At 38.4% G+C, this 18292-nt stretch overlaps 1 protein-coding gene across 1 annotated transcript; it reads right to left on the minus strand.

The window, feature by feature from the left end:
• Positions 1 to 252: 252 nt before the first annotated feature.
• On the minus strand, positions 253 to 2143 carry chac1 (ChaC, cation transport regulator homolog 1 (E. coli)). Its single transcript, XM_053488948.1, has 3 exons — positions 1513 to 2143; positions 1373 to 1408; positions 253 to 919 (listed from the first exon to the last, which is right to left on the minus strand). Exons 1-3 carry the CDS (start codon positions 1681 to 1683, stop codon positions 512 to 514), a joined length of 615 nt encoding a protein of 204 aa, XP_053344923.1. The 5' UTR covers positions 1684 to 2143; the 3' UTR covers positions 253 to 511.
• Between the last annotated feature and the right edge of the window lie 16149 nt (positions 2144 to 18292).

Genomic DNA, 18292 nt, shown 5'->3' on the forward strand with positions numbered 1-18292 from the left:
TCAGAGAAGGTAATGAACATTTAGGTAAAAATAAAAAAAAAAATTTTCTACAAGTTAAAATAAATTCTACAGGATAGTTTTTAAATCCCATTTTTATATAAATAATACTACACATCAATCTCCTTGCTTTTTAATAGACTTAAATATAGGTCTTTTGTTTTACACTAAAATGTCTGACGAGTATTTATTTATATTTACATTAATATCCCCAAAAACAAGTCCTGTTCTCTGAGCAATCACAACAGCACACACTTGCACAGTTAAGCGCCTTTATTTAAAACACAACTTAACGATTGACTTCCTTTTACAACAAAGGATGGATTTTCTGAACCGTGTTACATCGTGAACCGACTGGCGGTCAGGTATGGAGTGTAAAGTAAACAGAATGTTTTGAAGTAGATTCATCATACAGCTTGGTTCGTTAGAGAAATTAAACACGAAGCAGACATGCTACACATTTAACAGTACAGTAATGCTATGAAGATGTAGGTTTGGATTTACAGGTAGTGTTTTAGTTTAAAGCAGGTGCACGCTGTTGAGCCGCTAGCAGTAGAGGCCTGAAGACGGCGAGGCAGGCCCTCTCGATGGAGAACAGGTGAGGATCGTCGACCTCCGGGCAGCTCTGCCTCATGAACTCGGCCAGGCGGAGCAGGTACTCGACGTTGTAGCCCGTCTTCCCCTTGCACACGGCGATCTGAGCACCGATCGCATCCGTACTCGCCGGACCCAGGTAGGTCGGGTTGTCTTCGGTCGCGATGTAAACCAGGGCTTGGACAGCGGGCTGGGTCTCGTCACGCGGGATGAACTCGACCATGTGGGTGCCGTAGCCGCCTCGTACTCCTTCGCGGATGTTCAGGTACGCCAGGGAGTCTTCGATCTGGGAGCCGGTCACCTCAAAGGCCACGCCCCAAGTGCATGCCTGCGGAGGAAGGAGAATTAATACGTTAATTATACACACAACCAAAACATTTAAAAACAAGCGTGTGTGTGAATACACAATATACTGTACATAGTGTTCCCAGCTCAGTGAAATGTTGGAGATCATAAAAAATAGGAAATTTAATGGCCTCCAGAGGTTCCTAGATGAATGCCAGCTTAGTGACTTTGGACTGACATCGTGCGTGTAAAATTTATATTATTTCTTAATGTAGTGTAATTTAATTAATATACACTAAATATTTTGCCATGACCAGACCCACACCCATCTATACATTTTTTTTTTTTTATTTTGTTGAAATTTCAAAAATGCCCCCCCCCAATCTATTTTCTCTTTGATGTGCGTAACTGTCCATTACGTCATGCTTCAACGGCCTTCCCCTGAAGACAGCTGGCAACACCGTTACATTTCGGAAGAACCGGAAGTGCTACTTACGTCATCCTCCTCCAGAAGTGTCACGACTCTTCCAGGCTGTCATTTAAAAAAAAAAAAGTTAGATAAGGCATAAGTGTCTTAGCACAAATATATATAAAATAATATAAAAATTTAAAGTAAATAATTTAGCCGATTCTCACCATTGCGTCACTTCCGCGGTGGAAGGTGTCCCCGTGCCAGAAGCGGCGCTTGTAGCCGCGGATGAAGCCGACGTGGCTGCGCTTGTACTTGAAGTCGGGCTTCCACACCAGGGAGCCGTAGCCGAAGATCCACAGGCTGGTCTTACCGGCCACGATGTCCTGAGGCTTCATTGTGGATGTGATGACGCGCAGAAATTAGATAAACAAACAGCGGGGGGTTTAGCCGGCGGGCTAGCTCGCTAGCGTTAGCTTCCTCCGGTCGAGCAGCAGAGGGATGGGCTGGCTCACTGCGATACCGCGGCCGGTACCGGAGCGCAACTGCTTAGCAGTTGTGAAGATGGAAATGCGCAGATCTGTTTGAGTTGCCTGGTGCATGCCGCCGCATTAGTGTCGCCGCATCATTGCATTAAAACGCCATGTTAGCCTCTTCGGCTAAAATATAGATCTGAAGTAAACACTGTTAAAACACCACCCCAGCGGGTACTCAGCTAGCCTCCTCTAACCTCCACCTATTACTAACTACTTACATTTAAAATCAATTAAAAACAACCCAAAATAAATAAGTAAGTAGTTGGCTAGCTAGCTTGTTAGCTCTGCCGCGCCGCTGCTCGTCCTGCGGATGATGAAACTCGGCTCGCCTGCATCCCCTCATATATCCTGTAAACGCGTTACCATGGCGCTCTCCCCACCAATCACTGTCGTGTGTGTGGGCGGGACTTCACCTCTTTCACCCAATCACCTCCTCAACCATTCTCACCCACCTCGTTTTTTCCTCATTCCGCATCGTTCTATTGGTTAAACGGCCGTCACTCATGCATTCCGGTCACTCCTATTGTCCAATCAGAGCGTGTCGGGGTTTTTTTTATTTTAAAGACGCCAAGCTGATGCAACATGAAATGGTCGTTTCACGTGCAGCCCAAGGCAGAGTGTTTTTCTGAGAAAGTGTTGCATCACATTCACTCTGAGAACCTGGTGTTCAAGAGGAATTGGGAAGGACATGGTGTTATACATGGAAAATAATAAGAATGATAAAAACATGTCAGGCAGCTGGGCTAAAAATGAGTATTAAAAACAAAACACACACACACACACACACACACACATATATATATATATATATATATATATATATATATAACAATAAGAAAATGAGTATAGTCAGATTTCCACATAAACATTAGTCTAAATATTATTTTTAGGACTTTTATGAATGTTTTGTACGGCGGCATGGTGATGTAGTGGTTAGCACTGTCGCCTCGCACCTCTAGGGTTGGGTTCGATTCTCGCCTTGGCTCTATGTGCATGGTGTTTGGATGTTCTCCCCGTGCTTGGTGGGTTTCCTCCAGGTACTCCGGGTTCCTCCCACAATCCAAAGAGAGTGTGAGTGTGTGTATGTAATCTTTATACAGTGATGGATTGGTCCCCTGTCCAGGGTCGATCCCGCTGCGTGCCCTAGTAACCCAGTGTAGGCATCTATCCAATGATGAAAACTTCAAAGCACTTTTGTAAGTTGCTCTAGATAAAAGCGTATGCTTAAATGTAAAATGTAAATGTGACTTAAGTGTCCTGGGAGACAGATTACTCAACCCCCCCCCCCCCCCCAAAAAAAAAAAAAGATTTTGTTATGATGAGTAAGAGTGTGTAAACATTGACCGGCAGTCCCACCACGATTGTAAAAAAATGGGAATAAATACATCGGTAATCACCATTGGCTTTCATGGTCTCTTGTTGGACTCCTGAGGTTTCTGGATGGATGGAAAGTTTTGTAGTATGAAACAAACAAGAAAAAAAAGAGATAACCTGATAAGCATCAAAATCAGGAATTCCTGATAAGAACTATTTATTGCTAATTGTTGCATGAAATTATAATAATTATAATCTCAGGTCATGCATTTAATCCAAATAGATGAGTACAAATCGAAAAACTAACTAACGGCACAGAGGCTTAGCGAATAGCACTGTCGCCTTGCACCTCCAGGATCCAGGTTCTATTCCCACCTTACCGTCTGTGCATGGATTCATGTGGAAGCAGGTTCTGTCTGATGGAACACGATGTTCAAACAGCATAAAAACTGTGATTCATTCTATTAAATCTTAGTAATTAGCGCCTCCAGTCATGTACTTACCCCTAAGTGCAAAGTCTTAAAGTGTATTTTACAATTCTTATGAAATATGTTTGTGTGTTATGAGAGTCAGTGGATAGAGGATAGACCGATCAAAATTTCAGTGAGTTATTATTTATAGTATGGCGGGGATAGCGGTATGGACGATGAATGTTTTAAAAGTTATGTAGCACATTTAAAAAAGAGATAAACTGATAAGCATCAAAAGCAGAAATTCCTGATAAGAACTACTTATTGTTTCAGTTTTAACCGTTGCATGAAATTATAATAATCATCATCTTAGGTCGCATACTTAACCCAAATAGACAAATACATAACAAACAAACAAAAATTAATATTTGCGTGCAGCGTTGTATCACAGTTCAGACGTTCACATAATTGATTAAAACAGCAAAGCAATTACTAAAAAAAAAAAAAAATTATAATTAGAGATGTTAAAAAACCAACATCTGGCGTTGATTTAAATGTTGTTGATGTTCGATGTTCTTTCTGGGAAAAAAAAGGTTCGATTCATGTGGAAGCAGTTTCTGTCTGATGGAACACGATGTCCAAACAACATAGAAACTGTCATTTATTCTATTAAATCTTAGTCATTATTGCCTCCGGTCACATACTCAACCCTAAGCGCAGATTCTTGAAGTGTACGTCTTCAAAATTCTGTTTGTGTGTGTTGTGAGTCAGTGGATAGATTTTCACATAACTGATCATAATCTCAGCAAGTTCTAATTTATGGTACTAAGCTTATTTGTGGGCGGCACGGTGGCGTAGTGGTTATCACTGTCGCTTTGCACCTCCAGGGCTGAGGTTCGATTCCCGTCTGTGTGCATGGAGTTTGCATGTTCTCACCATGCTTATTGAGTTTCCTCCCATAGTCAAAGGCTAATTGAGGTTTATAATGTGTGAATGACAACCCGACCCTTTAAGGATAAACCTCCAGGTTGGGGAGGATCCGTCGCCCGATGTGCCGGATTTCATGTGGATGGACCAACCTACCAAAAAATGCCAGCTTATTCGTACTTCTGTGGTCTGTTATTAATGGAAGGCTGAACTACTGCTACACGTTCTGGTTTCGAAACGAATTGCGATTCAGTATTGAGATGTTTGTTGCTGAAATGCTGTTCAGATTTTAAATGTACAAACATCTATATTAAAAATAAACTGTTGTCATTGGTCATATTTATTAAATTGAGTTGGATTAGTTCTTTGTGTGCATTGTTTGTACAGGCACAAACTGGAGGCCGAGTTTTAGCCACCGGTGTTGTGTTTAACTTTGGCGCCGCTGTTTAGACGATGAACTGAACCCAAGATTCCACCTGGGGCTTGAACGGTGCCTCGTTTTTCAGTGGAATGTATAGTGTGGTTTTTATAGTTTCCAGTGCTGGCCTAGTTTCTAGGTGAGGCTATTTTGGTGTTTTCCCAACTCAAATTCTCTAATAATGGCTGCAGGATTGGGAAACACTGTGGTCTGAGTTCTCAACTTCTCTTGGAATAGATCAGATAAGATCAACAGACACATAACGAACTGACTATTGGCCTTATTTTTTGCTTCTGCGGTCTGAGCCAAATGTAATCAATCTAGTCCCTGAGGACCGCTGGCCAGGTTTCTTTCTAGGCTTCGGTTACTAACCCACTTGCACCAGGTAATCCCCACTGTACACTGTTCTTACTGCCGAACGTAGGCGACGGCGACGAGAAGCTCTGGCTTAAGCCTCAGAGACGGAGAAAAGTACGAGTGCGAAACCGAGCGCTAGCTGCCAATATTCCGCACTGCTCTAAGTCATTGTATTAAGTTTAATTTGTCACGGTATTTCCATGAAGCCCAAAGGCTGGAGTAAATTTTAAAGTAGGACCATCCATCATTCTAGACTTGGCTCTCAGGCTTTGGAAAAATCTCTGTGAAAACATGACCTAACACACTACGTTCACAATCAGCTACAGAAACTCATTTCCTGAGTCAGGATAAAATAAAAAAAAATAAAAAATCCAAGGTGGAATTATTGTCACCACTACCATTTTTCTAAAACACCAAGAATGTAGTATTTCTTGGGTTTACACCACAGCAATGTGGCAACAAATACTGTATATTGCTTTGTTTATATAAAAAAAGGACATGGACACAATATCTATTAGTTACATGCAATCTTTTTTTTAATTCTCTCTTGAATTTAATTAAAAGAAAAGCATCTTGCTGAAAATAAAATAAATGGCTGTTCTGAAGATGTTGGAAAACCTACAGCTTCACCTCTGACTGTTACTAAGGCTCGTTCACATAAACAGTAAATACAACATCTCCTAAGAGACTCATTAGATAAATAATCCTGGATTTATTTCATATTAATGCGTACATTTTATTACATCATCGCTCGTTTGCAGGGACGTATACAGTGGATGCTGGACATAAAACATGTTTTCTTCTTTTTTTTATCATATGATAAATTTTTGCTTAAAAAGACATTGATCTAACATTTTTGGAAGGAGTCTCCACTGTCAGCGCTTTTTAGGAGACTTTAAAACTTAAAGTTTTTTTTCCATCATAGTAACTTCACAACATTTAACATTGTGATAACATTAATACAGTATGTATGTGTACACACACACACACACCATTTAACATTTTAAAAGTAGTTGGTGCAAATCTGGTAATCTTTTTCTCATGAGATCAGACCGATACTAAGGTGTGTGCAATATCAGTGTGTACCCAACACTGCATTACTGACAGATTATTAGCGATAACATCGCAACACGCCTAGACAGGCTCTTTAAGTCTCTATATATGTATACACTGATTTTATTTTTAAACGTTGGCACCTTTCCAGAGAACAAGCTAAAACGATTGTATCACTAGCACTCGAGGCTCACCCATGCCCGCGGGGTCTAAAGACCAACCTGTCTGGTCCGATCCCACAGAAAATCCAATGCACTCAATTCTGGCCACGATAGAAAGGCACAAGGACACCCAGTGCACCACAACGTCCTGGTCTCTAGACATGCCCCGAGAGGCCAGAGCCACCCAGTTGGCACAAGAGGGACCTAAAATCTAGGTGCTTTCAATGTTGATGGTTTTAATATTATGGCTGATCAGTGCTCACATATAAATTAATTTGTTCTTTATTGTTTATCCATAAAATGAACACCGTAAATGAACATCATGTCTGTTCTGTAAGCCAGTAAGATCAGGATATGACCCTCACCACCCAGCGAGAACCTTTCTCCCAGTTCTGCCACGCTATAGGTTCTGGTAAACAACCCTCCCTCCCTCCCCCACCCCACCCCACCCCACTCCTCTCCCCTATTTAACACTTCCTTATTTTTACCCCAGACTCGTCTTTGCTCTTTAGCTAAAATAGGATTATCTATAAATAGAGGCATTAGCTGGCATCATACGATCCAGTCTCGTGTAAGCTCCTTAAAAGTCTGCGTGATGCACAGGGCTTTCTCTGGAGCTCCAAGAGCAGAGCCTTTCAAAGAACAGCGTGTTTACTCTCTCCGCCTGTAACCTAAAGCTCCCGCGCCCGGGACCGGGCGTGACCTTGTGTACAGTGTAAACACACAGCGTTGAAAACAAGACAGCCATGGGACTCTTCCCTTACTGTCTGTTCTGACCTTTTGTTTTGTTCTGTTTGTGCATAGAAATATCAATACGCTTATACTCAGCTGCTTCTTAGGGTTTCAATTTCATGCTTATTTATATTAAAGTGTTGGAACGTGTAGTTGTTAAAGTAAGAAATGTTAATCAGGACTAGCTTCCTAAAATCGATCAAGAAATCGATTTTGTTGCACTTATTTACTCGTCCATGAAACACATACTTAGAACAAGGCAGAAAACATTCCAGGGAATTCTTGGAAGGCACAAAAACTCCCTGATTCAAAGAACCTGAGGTTACAATATGCACGGATTGATAACAAACTACTGTAAAAACAGTTTAAAATAATGTTAATGATAATTCTGTGGCTACAAAAATAAATATACACTTAATAAAAGAGATCAAAGAGATCAGGTAAAATGGTAATATTTTACCATTTTAATGCTTTAAATAATAAATGTATTATTATTTAGTGACTGATATTATATTTATACACAGTATATAAAGATGTCAAAATGTATATGATAATAATGCAAAAAAGCATGGTAATTAATTAATTGGGCATGATGGCACAGTATCATATAATACAGAAAATGTGTGTGGCCAAAGAAGCTACTTTAACTTTTTTTTTTTACTTTTTATGCAACATGGAAGTGACCAATCTTGCTTTTCTAAAAATTTCAAGTTGCTGACTTCAGCTATTTTGCAGAGATGACTTTATATGAGCCCCAAAATGGCCATTTTGCCATTTATACATTGTTATACTGTCTTGTTTCAAGCTATAAGAGTGTAAAAAGCAAATTATTCATATTTCTTTTGATATTTCTTTTCTTTGTATATTTTTGTATTGATACCAAAATTGATGTAACCTTCTAGAAGCATATGACCTGTAAAAATTGTTGCTTAAATTAAAGCATTCTGTACAAAACTGAGGTTTTATGTTTCCCCAAAAAGCTGTAGTGTCTGTAACTATGTCAAATCCATGTTACAATATCTACAATTACAAGTTTGCATTTTAGAAAAATACACATTTTTTAGCACCGATACCATAATTTGTCCGAGAGCTTTAATCTAGCATTACAAAAAGCTGTTTTTTAAAAAGACGAATGGAAAACTTCTAATCTTTTCCACGTGAGACCGATACTGAGGGCGAGTATAATAACAGAGTGTGCAAGATACCTTCTGCATTACTGACAGATTATTTACGATAACTGCAGAGCAAACTACTACACGCCTAGACAGGCTCTCTAAGGGCGTTTCTACACATCTGTTTTTGCTTTTGATTACTGGCACCCACTTAGAAAACAAACAATAACTATTAAATAAAATAATCATTACATGCAATTAACATGCTTTTCCAGGCACGAATACAAAAACACTCCCAAATAAAACGTACATTTTAATGTGTGATAAAGTAGATTTTTCTGCCTACATCTAAACCCAAGCATTTATCCTTAGATGTGTTAATGTGCGCTCAGTGGAGGCAGACGGTGTGTTTTATTCGGTTCAGTCTGTGAAACCTGTTGTCAGAAACCCAACAGGAGGTCAGAGCGAACTAGAAAGATTTATATTCACAGTCAAAGGTCAAACCAGGAAATGCCACACATTCACAGCATGGACTAGAAAACAAGGCAGTACAGAAACACACAATGGTTCAGCGAAAATTCAATGAAACAAAAGAACAGTCGGGTATACACATGTAAAAAGTAAGAAAACAATGACAGCAGAGGGAGAAAAACCAAAGCACAAGCACATTTATTTATTTATTTTTTTTCCCAGATCTGTGATGTGAATATTTAACACAAAGCGGATCAGTGTCATTGAGTACACCTGCTTCTTCACAAGTATCTCATCAGTCGATCACATGGCAACAACTCAATGCATTTAGGCATGTAGACACGGTCAAGATGATCTAATGAGCTGATATGCTTGGGCATCAGAATTGGGAAGAAAAGTGATCTTAGTCACTTTAAACGTGGCATGCTTGTTGGTGACAGCGGGGCTGGTCTGAGTATTTCCGAAAGTGCTGATCTTCTGGAATTTTGACGCACAACTAGATCCAGTAAGGGCAGAAAATGCCTTGTTGATGCCAGAGGTCAGAGGAGAAGGGCCTCTACTGGTTTGAGCTGATAGGAAGGTGACAGTGACTCAAATAGCATCTCATTATGACCTGAGGTATGCAGAAGAGCAACGTTAAATGTGCAACACGTGGAACCTTGAAGCAGATGCAGCAGCAGAAGACCACACCAGGAGCCTCACTAATATTGGACAATATTGGAAAAACATTGCCTGGTCCTGCTGCGACATTCAGATAGTTGGGTCAGAATTTGGTCTAACACCAATAACATCAAAGCATCGATCCATCCTGCCTTGTATCAGTGGTTAAGGCCGCTGATAGTGATGTAATGGTATAGGGGAGATTTCATTAACACACTTCGTGCTCCTTGGTACTAAAAAATGCCTGTATTTAAAAGTTGACTGTATTTAAAAGACCTTCAAAGTCACCAGGTCTCAATCCAGTAGAGCAATTTTGGGATGTGGTGGATTGGGAGATTCGCTATCATGTCAATATAGACCAAAATTTTAAGGAACATTTCCAGCTCCCTGTTGAAGCCACGATGAATTAAGGCAGTTCTGAAGGCTCCAAATTAGTTCTGGAAAGGGTGACGTGTATATCCTCCTTATGCCTTAAGAACTGCCTTAATTCATTATGGTCAACAAGGAGCTATATACTGTATATATGGTATATACACACATATATATAGTGTTTGTGATGTAAGTCTGTTATGGAAATGTTGTGAGAGTAGATTATCTGGTTTAAGATTGACGCAGAAAACATCTGAACAACAACAATGTGAGGAACATCACTGAATGACTTTTGCACTCAACGCCTGAAAATAACTGAAATATTCCCTCCCAGGCTGGTTTTAAAAAAAAACACAAAACTTAATAACAGCTTACACACTACATATTTTGAGTTTTTGTAGAGAGGGAAATCAATTCAACAAGACCTCCAATAATTACTAGGTAACAAAACACTGTATTATGTCCATAATCTGTAAGTATTTAGTTTCAGTACTTCATGCAAAGTAGTAAGTTCTACCAACTCGGTAAAAATACATACGCTCTCTGAACGGTGAAAAACATCTAAGTAATCCTGACCATCACACCCACATGTGGAATGTCCAGAATGTCCAGAACGTCAGCACTTTAAGCATTGTGCTGGTGAAATTCAAAGCAAGGACCATATGTCCTGATATTCACCTCCATGGTTGGGGGTTCGAATCTCACCTCCAGTCTGTGCGCGTGGAGTTTGCATGTTCTCCCTGTGCTGGGTGGGTTTCTTATGAGTATACCGGTTTCCTCCAACAGTGCAAACACATGTAGTGTAGGCTCAGTGGAGTTTTCAAATTGCACGTAGTTTGATGAGAGTAGATGAGAGTGTGAGAAATGGCTTGGCATCCCATCCTCGCTTTAGGTATCAGACAGTTGCTTTGTTTTGTCAAAGTTCTAGTGCAATATTTTCAATTGTTTTGTATTTCTTTCCTATTTTTACAGTCATATAAGATTTTCGCTGCATATCTGACTGTGCATGGTTGTTTATATTATGTTAAAATTAGAATTTGAAATTAATTTAATCTTAAATAGATAATCAGGTTTTGCAAACTAGAGAAGTCTGTACCAGCGTAAATGCTATGCTGTAGCAATAAATAAATAAATGAATCTGATCTCAGATCTGTGCTAGCTCTCCCTATGTTTGGTGGGATTCCTCAAATGGTCCGAAGAGTGTGCGTGAGCATGCGAGTGTGTGCGTGTGTCATGTCCAGGGGGAACCTCACCACATTCCCAAAGTCTCATGGAATTGGCTCCAAAACTCCCGCGACCCTGTACAGGATGAGCGTTAGCTAACAATACAGAATGAATATAAATTTGAATGAGTTACAATCTCAGAAATCTATGTTAATAAGTTTACAGTAACTTACAGCTGATGATTTTTTAAACACAATTAGTATGTTAAGTATTTCCACTAATGTTCTCAGAGTTATGGACTTCACTGCAATGTTCATTTGAATTAGCATTGCTCCTTTAATTACTGATAGCAAGCTAGGTAGAGTTAAACTGCTACTTTTTTCGTTTCATCTTCGGTTTCTACTTAAAAAGAAATCTCCTGATTTCAGTTACAGCTTTAGTTACCCACATTTTTCCATTTTCCTCAGTCCCACCCAAGCAGGCAGCTTCATGTTATGATATGTGAGTAATAGCCGTTTTGATTTATTGAGATGTTTCCCTGTTGAACCTTTAACATTCAAGAAAAATGTTGGCACAAGTGTTTATGTTTAAAGTCAAAGAACAAGTGATGGTTTTCTGGTTTTATTAAGACCATTAGGACAGGCAGACTACAGGCCGAGATGGTACAAAGAAACGCGAGTGAGACGAAAACAGCCGTCGACAAGCAACGTCAAACATACCACGATCGAAACTCTAATCAAAACAGACGCAGTCCTGGAGGGAGAGTGGGTAAAATAACACAGGCTGTTTAAAAGCGGTGTGTGATTGTGGACGAGTGCCATTAGTAATTAATTGAGCGGGAAAGAGGAAACAAACACCAGCTAGGTCATGTGATGACATCATGACTTGAGAAATTACTCGTTTGCAATGTTTGTAGAATATTTATTGTCACAGTTCATCTGTTAAAATGCACTTTTTTATGTATTGTACAATCTTTACAACATACATCCTGTCCCGTACAATAGTGTTTGTTTTTACTTTGAGCCATTTTTTAGGAAATATTACACCAGGGATTCAGCAACTTTTTGGACATTATGAACTTTTTTCGCAACCTCAAACGTCCTTGGTATTCAACAATTCACTGATAAATTATATTTAAAAGGTGTAAGCTTCTCTTGCAATGTGTACGAGGGGAGTTTAAAGTCAAACTGGGACTTGTGATGAAAGCGATTGATATTTAGGGAAGACATTCAGTACAGAACGGTGATGAGACTCTTAGCTGCAGTAAAACATTTGAATGGTGCAAACGTTTTAAGGAACGATGAATGATGATGTCGCCCGAGATGGCTCGCTGCCCACAGCAGTCATTCCTGTGAACATTCAGCGATTTCAGAGGAACGCCTGATCCCTGAAAATCGACAGATAAGTTGTTGCTTGCTTGTGTAAGAGACGCATGTGTCTGTGGGAACTGTACACACAATCATTAACCAACATTACTTTACACATTACGGGAACTCGGCTGGGAGTTATTGCCACATCCCCTGTACAGTCCTGACTTCGCTCCAAGCCATTTCCACATGTTTTGGTGAAGGAGGAAAAAACACGTATCATTTGGGAAGTGAAACAGAAGTTTTCCACTACAAACTAACTCCACTACACTGCTTACATGACGGTGTCCTACATAGGTTTATTAAGTATATAACATCATGTTTCCCAGAATGTATTGCGGACGAGACTGTAGGGCCAGTAACAGAGTGCAAACGTCCTATTTCTTGACTTCAACAAGCGATGTGATTGGCTCATCATGACACGCTAGCTTTTGCTCAGAAATGGGGAGGCTGCGTGTCTTGCTTTGCTTAAAACATGGAAATTTAATGCTTGGAAAACAGCAGTTTTCATATGAAATGTTTTGTTATCGACAACCTTGTGTATCAGAGAATAATAATTTACCAATTATGAAAATGGTATTTATCTCATTTTGCTGTCTAACTGTTTGTGTCTATACAGATCTTACTGTGTTCTGCTGCAATCTCTGAAAAAAAGGTTTTCTTAATGCCCTGTTTTCTAGTGTTTCAAGTATTTCCAGAGGGAGAGGGAAAGTACAGATAACTTAGACTTACATGAAAATCTTGATAATGTGTGCAAATCCTAATAAAAAGTACTCTAAGGAACTGAAAGTCAGTAACACTAAATTCTTTTTTAAACATAGGCAAGTATTTCAGAGTAAAAGGGCATTGTTTTTAATTGATGGTGAGAAATATTTTATTACTTTGCTAAAACTGTTAGATTGTTTTTATCAAACAATCTTTATTTTCAACAGAAAAATATTATTCCGTGTAATGCTATTTAGTTTACTGATGATTTAGTCAGCTAATTTTAAGATTGTGTAAAGCTGCTTTGCAACAATGACAATTGTTAAAAGCTCTATACAAATAAAATTAAATTAAATAAGCGCCAAAAACTTGGATCGAGCTCAATAAAATTATTTCAAATCAAAACTTGAATGATAGAATGCTAAATTTACCAGTTTGTTGCTTAACCCAACAATTTGATGCTAAAGGAAACCATTTTATATGAAAATTAACAATTTGATTTTAAACCTTAATAATTGGATTTTAAACAAAACTATTTGTTTATCTTTAAACTGAAACAATTTGATGCTTAATGATTGGATTAAAATCATTGGATGCTAAATTTACCAATTTCTTGCTAAATTAAACAGTGTGATACAAAATCTGAATGTAATGCTGAAGTGAAAAGATCGGATGCTAAATTAAATGTTTTGATGCTAACCTAAACCGTTAAATGCCAAGCAAAACAACTTATTGCTAAACTGAAGTGATTTGATGCTAAACTTTAGAGATCGGATGCTAAATAAACAATCTGATGCCAAACAATACAATTTTATGCTAAACTGAAATAATTGGATGCTAAATTAAACGGTTTGATGCTAAACTTAAATGGCTGGGTAACAAAAAATAATTTTTTGTGCTAAACTGAAAAAAGTTGATGATAACATAAAAATGTAATGCTTAAGTGTAATTATTGGATGCTAAATTAAAGAGTTTGACTAAACTTTTTGGCTCAACTGAAGTGATTTGATTGATTTTTGATGAAATTATTTTGTACTAACACTAAAGTGATCTGATGCAGAACCAAAGTAATTTGATGCCAAGCTGAAATGAATTGATGCGACACTGAAGTGATTTGATGCTAAGCTGGAATTAATTGATGCGACACTAAAGTGATTAGATAATAAGCTGAAGTGATTTTATACTAAACAATTTTACTTTTAAAGTGAAATCACTCAAGGCTAAACAAAATGTTTGGATGCTAAACTAAAATGATTTTATGCTAAATGCAAAAATTTTGTTGCTAAACTAAACCACTTAATCCTATACTGAGGTGATTTGATGCTAAGTTGAAACTAATTGATGATAGACTAAAATGAATTAATGCTAAAATGAAGTAAATTGATGCTTAATTAAAGTGATTTGGTTCAATACTGAAATGATTTGATGCTAAACTGAAATTAATTGATCCTGAACTGAAGTGAATTGATGCATGTTAAAGTGATTTGATGCTAAGCTAAAGGGATTGATATTAAATTGAAATGAATTTATGTTAAACTGAAATTAATTGATGCTAAACTGAAGTAAATTGATGCTAAGCCGAAGTGATTTGATGCTAAACTGAAGTAAATTGATGCTAAACCGAAGTGATTTGATGCTAAACTGAAGTAAATTGATGCTAAACTGAAGTGATTTGATGCTAAACTGAAGGGATTAAAGTTAAATAGAAATGAATTGATGTCAAATTGTAATGAATTGATGCTAAACTGAAGTAAACTGATGCTAAACTGAAGTGATTTGATGCTAAACTGAAGTGATTTGATGCTAAGCTGAAGGGACTGATTTTACAGAAAATTTAAATGAATTGATGTTAAATTGAAATGAATTTATGTTAAACTAAAATGAATTGATGCTAAACTGAAGTAAATTGATGCTAAACCAAAGTGATTTGATGCTAAACTGAAGTAAATTGATGCTAAACTGAAGTGATTTGATGCTAAACTGAAGTAAATTGATGCTAAACTGAAGTGATTTGATGCTAAACTGAAGGGATTAAAGTTAAATAGAAATGAATTGATGTTAAATTGTATGAAATTGATGCTAAACTGAAGTAAACTGATGCTAAACTGAAGTGATTTGATGCTAAAGTGAAGTAAATTGATGCTAAACTGAAGTGATTTGATGCTAAACTGAAGTGATTTTATGCTAAGCTGAAGGGACTGATGTTACAGAAAATTTAAATGAATTGATGTTAAACTGAAGTAAATTGATGCTAAACTGAAGTGATTTGATGCTAAACTGAAGTAAATTGATGCTAAACTGAAGTGATTTGATGCTAAACTGAAGGGATTAAAGTTAAATAGAAATGAATTGATGTTAAATTGTAATAAATTGATGCTAAACTGAAGTAAACTGATGCTAAACTGAAGTGATTTGATGCTAAGCTGAAGTGATTTTATGCTAAGCTGAAGGGACTGATGTTACAGAAAATTTAAATGAATTGATGTTAAACTGAAGTAAATTGATGCTAAACCGAAGTGATTTGATGCTAAACTGAAGGGATTAAAGTTAAATAGAAATGAATTGATGTTAAATTGTAATAAATTGATGCTAAACTGAAGTAAACTGATGCTAAACTGAAGTGATTTGATGCTAAACTGAAGTAAATTGATGCTAAACTGAAGTGATTTGATGCTAAACTGAAGGGATTAAAGTTAAATAGAAATGAATTGATGTTAAATTGTAATAAATTGATGCTAAACTGAAGTAAACTGATGCTAAACTGAAGTGATTTGATGCTAAGCTGAAGTGATTTTATGCTAAGCTGAAGGGACTGATGTTACAGAAAATTTAAATGAATTGATGTTAAACTGAAATGAATTGATGCTAAACTGAATTCAATTGGTGCTAAATTAAAGTGATTTGATGCTAAACTGAAGAGATTGATGTTAAATTAAAATGAATTGATGCTAAACTGAAATGAATTGATGCTAAACTGAAGTAATTTGATGCTAAACTGAAATTGATTGATGCTAAACTGAAGTAAATTGATGCTAAATGTAAGTGATTTGATGATAAACTGAAAAATTCTAAAAAGAAAAGAAAGAATTCATGATAAAGTAAAATAATAACCTGATGCTACACAAAATGACTGGATGCTAAACTGAAATAATAGGATGCTAAATGTAACAGTTTTGTTGTTTAACAATTTAATGCTAAGCTGAGGTGATTTGATGCTAAAGTGAAAGAACCAGAACTAGCTGTGTTATTGGATGGAGGAGATAGATGTTTTGAGAGCTAAACAAATGATTATTATATATTATATAACTGTAATGTATTTCATGTAGCTGAATTTAAAGTCTACAGTAAGGTATAAATCCAGTGAACGACTGCTTAAGTGCTGAATTGAAAGACTGGAGTGTTTTTTTTTTCTTCAGCCTGAGGATGAACGGTGTGTGTGTGTGTGTGTGAGGTCGAGTGTCTCTCAGTGAGCATGTCACTGACCTCTAGTGTTAATTACTGAAACACGCACGCTGCAGGAACCGCAGGCCTTCGACTGTTCGCTCGAGCATAAACATTGTCAGGGCTGTTTAAACACTCAGAGCAGCATCTCATCATCATCATCATCATCATCATCCAGTGCAGCTGATTCAGGCTTTGTGCTTGTTTGGTTTAAATGCAAAGTGTGCACGGGAACTGGAAGCGAAATCCCAACAAATAGAATAATAATAATTATTATTATTATTTGTATTATTATTATTATTATTTACACACTGCCTCCTTCTTCATTTGTTAGGAACCTGCTTCCTGAAGCTGAAGGTACCCGTGTGAACTGAGATCGAGGGAAACAACAAGAAGAACAACAACAAGAGAAAAAAAAAAAGATGCGTGAGAAAATCGCTTGGCCTGTGCCGGCATGTTCTGCATTTTTTAATCAGAAAGGAAGCAGGAAATGATGTCACTAGGTCACAAACAGGATGCTGTGATTATAACACAATGAGAATGGCTGGCCATGTGATGGAGACCCTGAGGCCAAAGAGCGGGGCACACACATGCACACGCACACACACGTATACCGTATACGTACATACACGCAGTCTCCATGTAACAGGTTTCCAGCTGGAAGGCTTCGACTAGACCACATGACTAATTGCTGCGATAACGAGTGTTATGTGACGGAAGCGTTTTGCTAACCTTGTTGCTTTCTGAGCATCCTTTTCACCCGGATGACTCTGAGTATGTGCTTGTGTGTGTATGTGTGTGTGTGTGCTTACTGCTGATTTTGGCGTAAATAATAACTAATAAATAACTAATCCCTGGGTCATGTACTTTACATCCTCGGCCTTCTGCTCACTGAAGCTCGACGCCAGACTGGATGGTGAATGAATTCCCAGCCAAAGGAATGAAAGAAGAAAAAAAAGGCCAGACCTGTGTTCAGGTGTTCGTCGCAGCTTTCACACAGGGTCTAAATAAGAAACACGTGCACACATCTTTTTTTTTTTTTTTTTTTTTACAGAATCTGTCCATTTTATCAAGTCTCACCTCCCACCGCTAATGGAGGAGGTAAATTTCCTCCCAGCTCCAGCCGGTCTAACAGACGTCCTTTTTGCCCTTTCCTGCGCTAAGTGGAGCCCCAGGTGACCCTGCGCCACCCATATGGAGAAAAGCGACAATAAATAATCACGGGTTCGAGCTCCAGATTGCTCAATTAAACTTTTTTTTTTTTTTTTTCAAAAGCCTGTAGCTATTTTTTTTTCATGGTGCCAGCTTTGCCCTGAAGCCCATCTGTGCGGGACACGACCACATGCACGGCTCAGCCTCCGTCTTTTGTTACGGGTTACGGGAAACAGGAGGGGGAACGGCGGCAGCACCGTTTCTACTTTATACACTCCCCACACACTCAAACACCCCTCCCAAACACCTCACCCACCCCACTCCATGAGGCTGAGGGCGATGCTGAGGCCAGGGCTGTTGGCGCCGAAACCCACGAGCATGCGAGCAGCTCTATAGCCGCAGTGCTCGGCATGTGGAGCTGGGTGAGAGGGCTGGCATATGCCGCTGTTTAAAAAAAAAATAAAAATTATGGAGGAGCAGGGTTGCACCCCGGGGGCATCTGTTTCACTCCCCGCACTTCGCCATGTGTAGCCGAGGGCCGGTAGCCGAGGCAACGGATTTGAATTTCAAGCCAATTTACAAGTAAAGGGGGGCGACTACAGGGTGAGAGGGATTTTGTTTTCTTTTTAAGAGATATGAAGAGAAATTAAATGAAAAA

This window comes from Clarias gariepinus, chromosome 27 (genome assembly GCF_024256425.1).
Source record: "Clarias gariepinus isolate MV-2021 ecotype Netherlands chromosome 27, CGAR_prim_01v2, whole genome shotgun sequence".
In the NCBI taxonomy this organism is placed as follows: domain Eukaryota; kingdom Metazoa; phylum Chordata; class Actinopteri; order Siluriformes; family Clariidae; genus Clarias; species Clarias gariepinus.

Excerpts from the sequence above, each read along its gene's own strand:
- chac1 (XM_053488948.1), bottom strand. The coding sequence starts at position 1,683 with ATGAAGCCTCAGGACATCGTGGCCGGTAAGACCAGCCTGTGGATCTTC. Across the intron at positions 1,409-1,512 it reads ACCGCGGAAGTGACGCAATG|CCTGGAAGAGTCGTGACACT; the intron begins GTGAGAATCGGC and ends TTTAAATGACAG. Across the intron at positions 920-1,372 it reads CACTTCTGGAGGAGGATGAC|GCATGCACTTGGGGCGTGGC; the intron begins GTAAGTAGCACT and ends CTTCCTCCGCAG.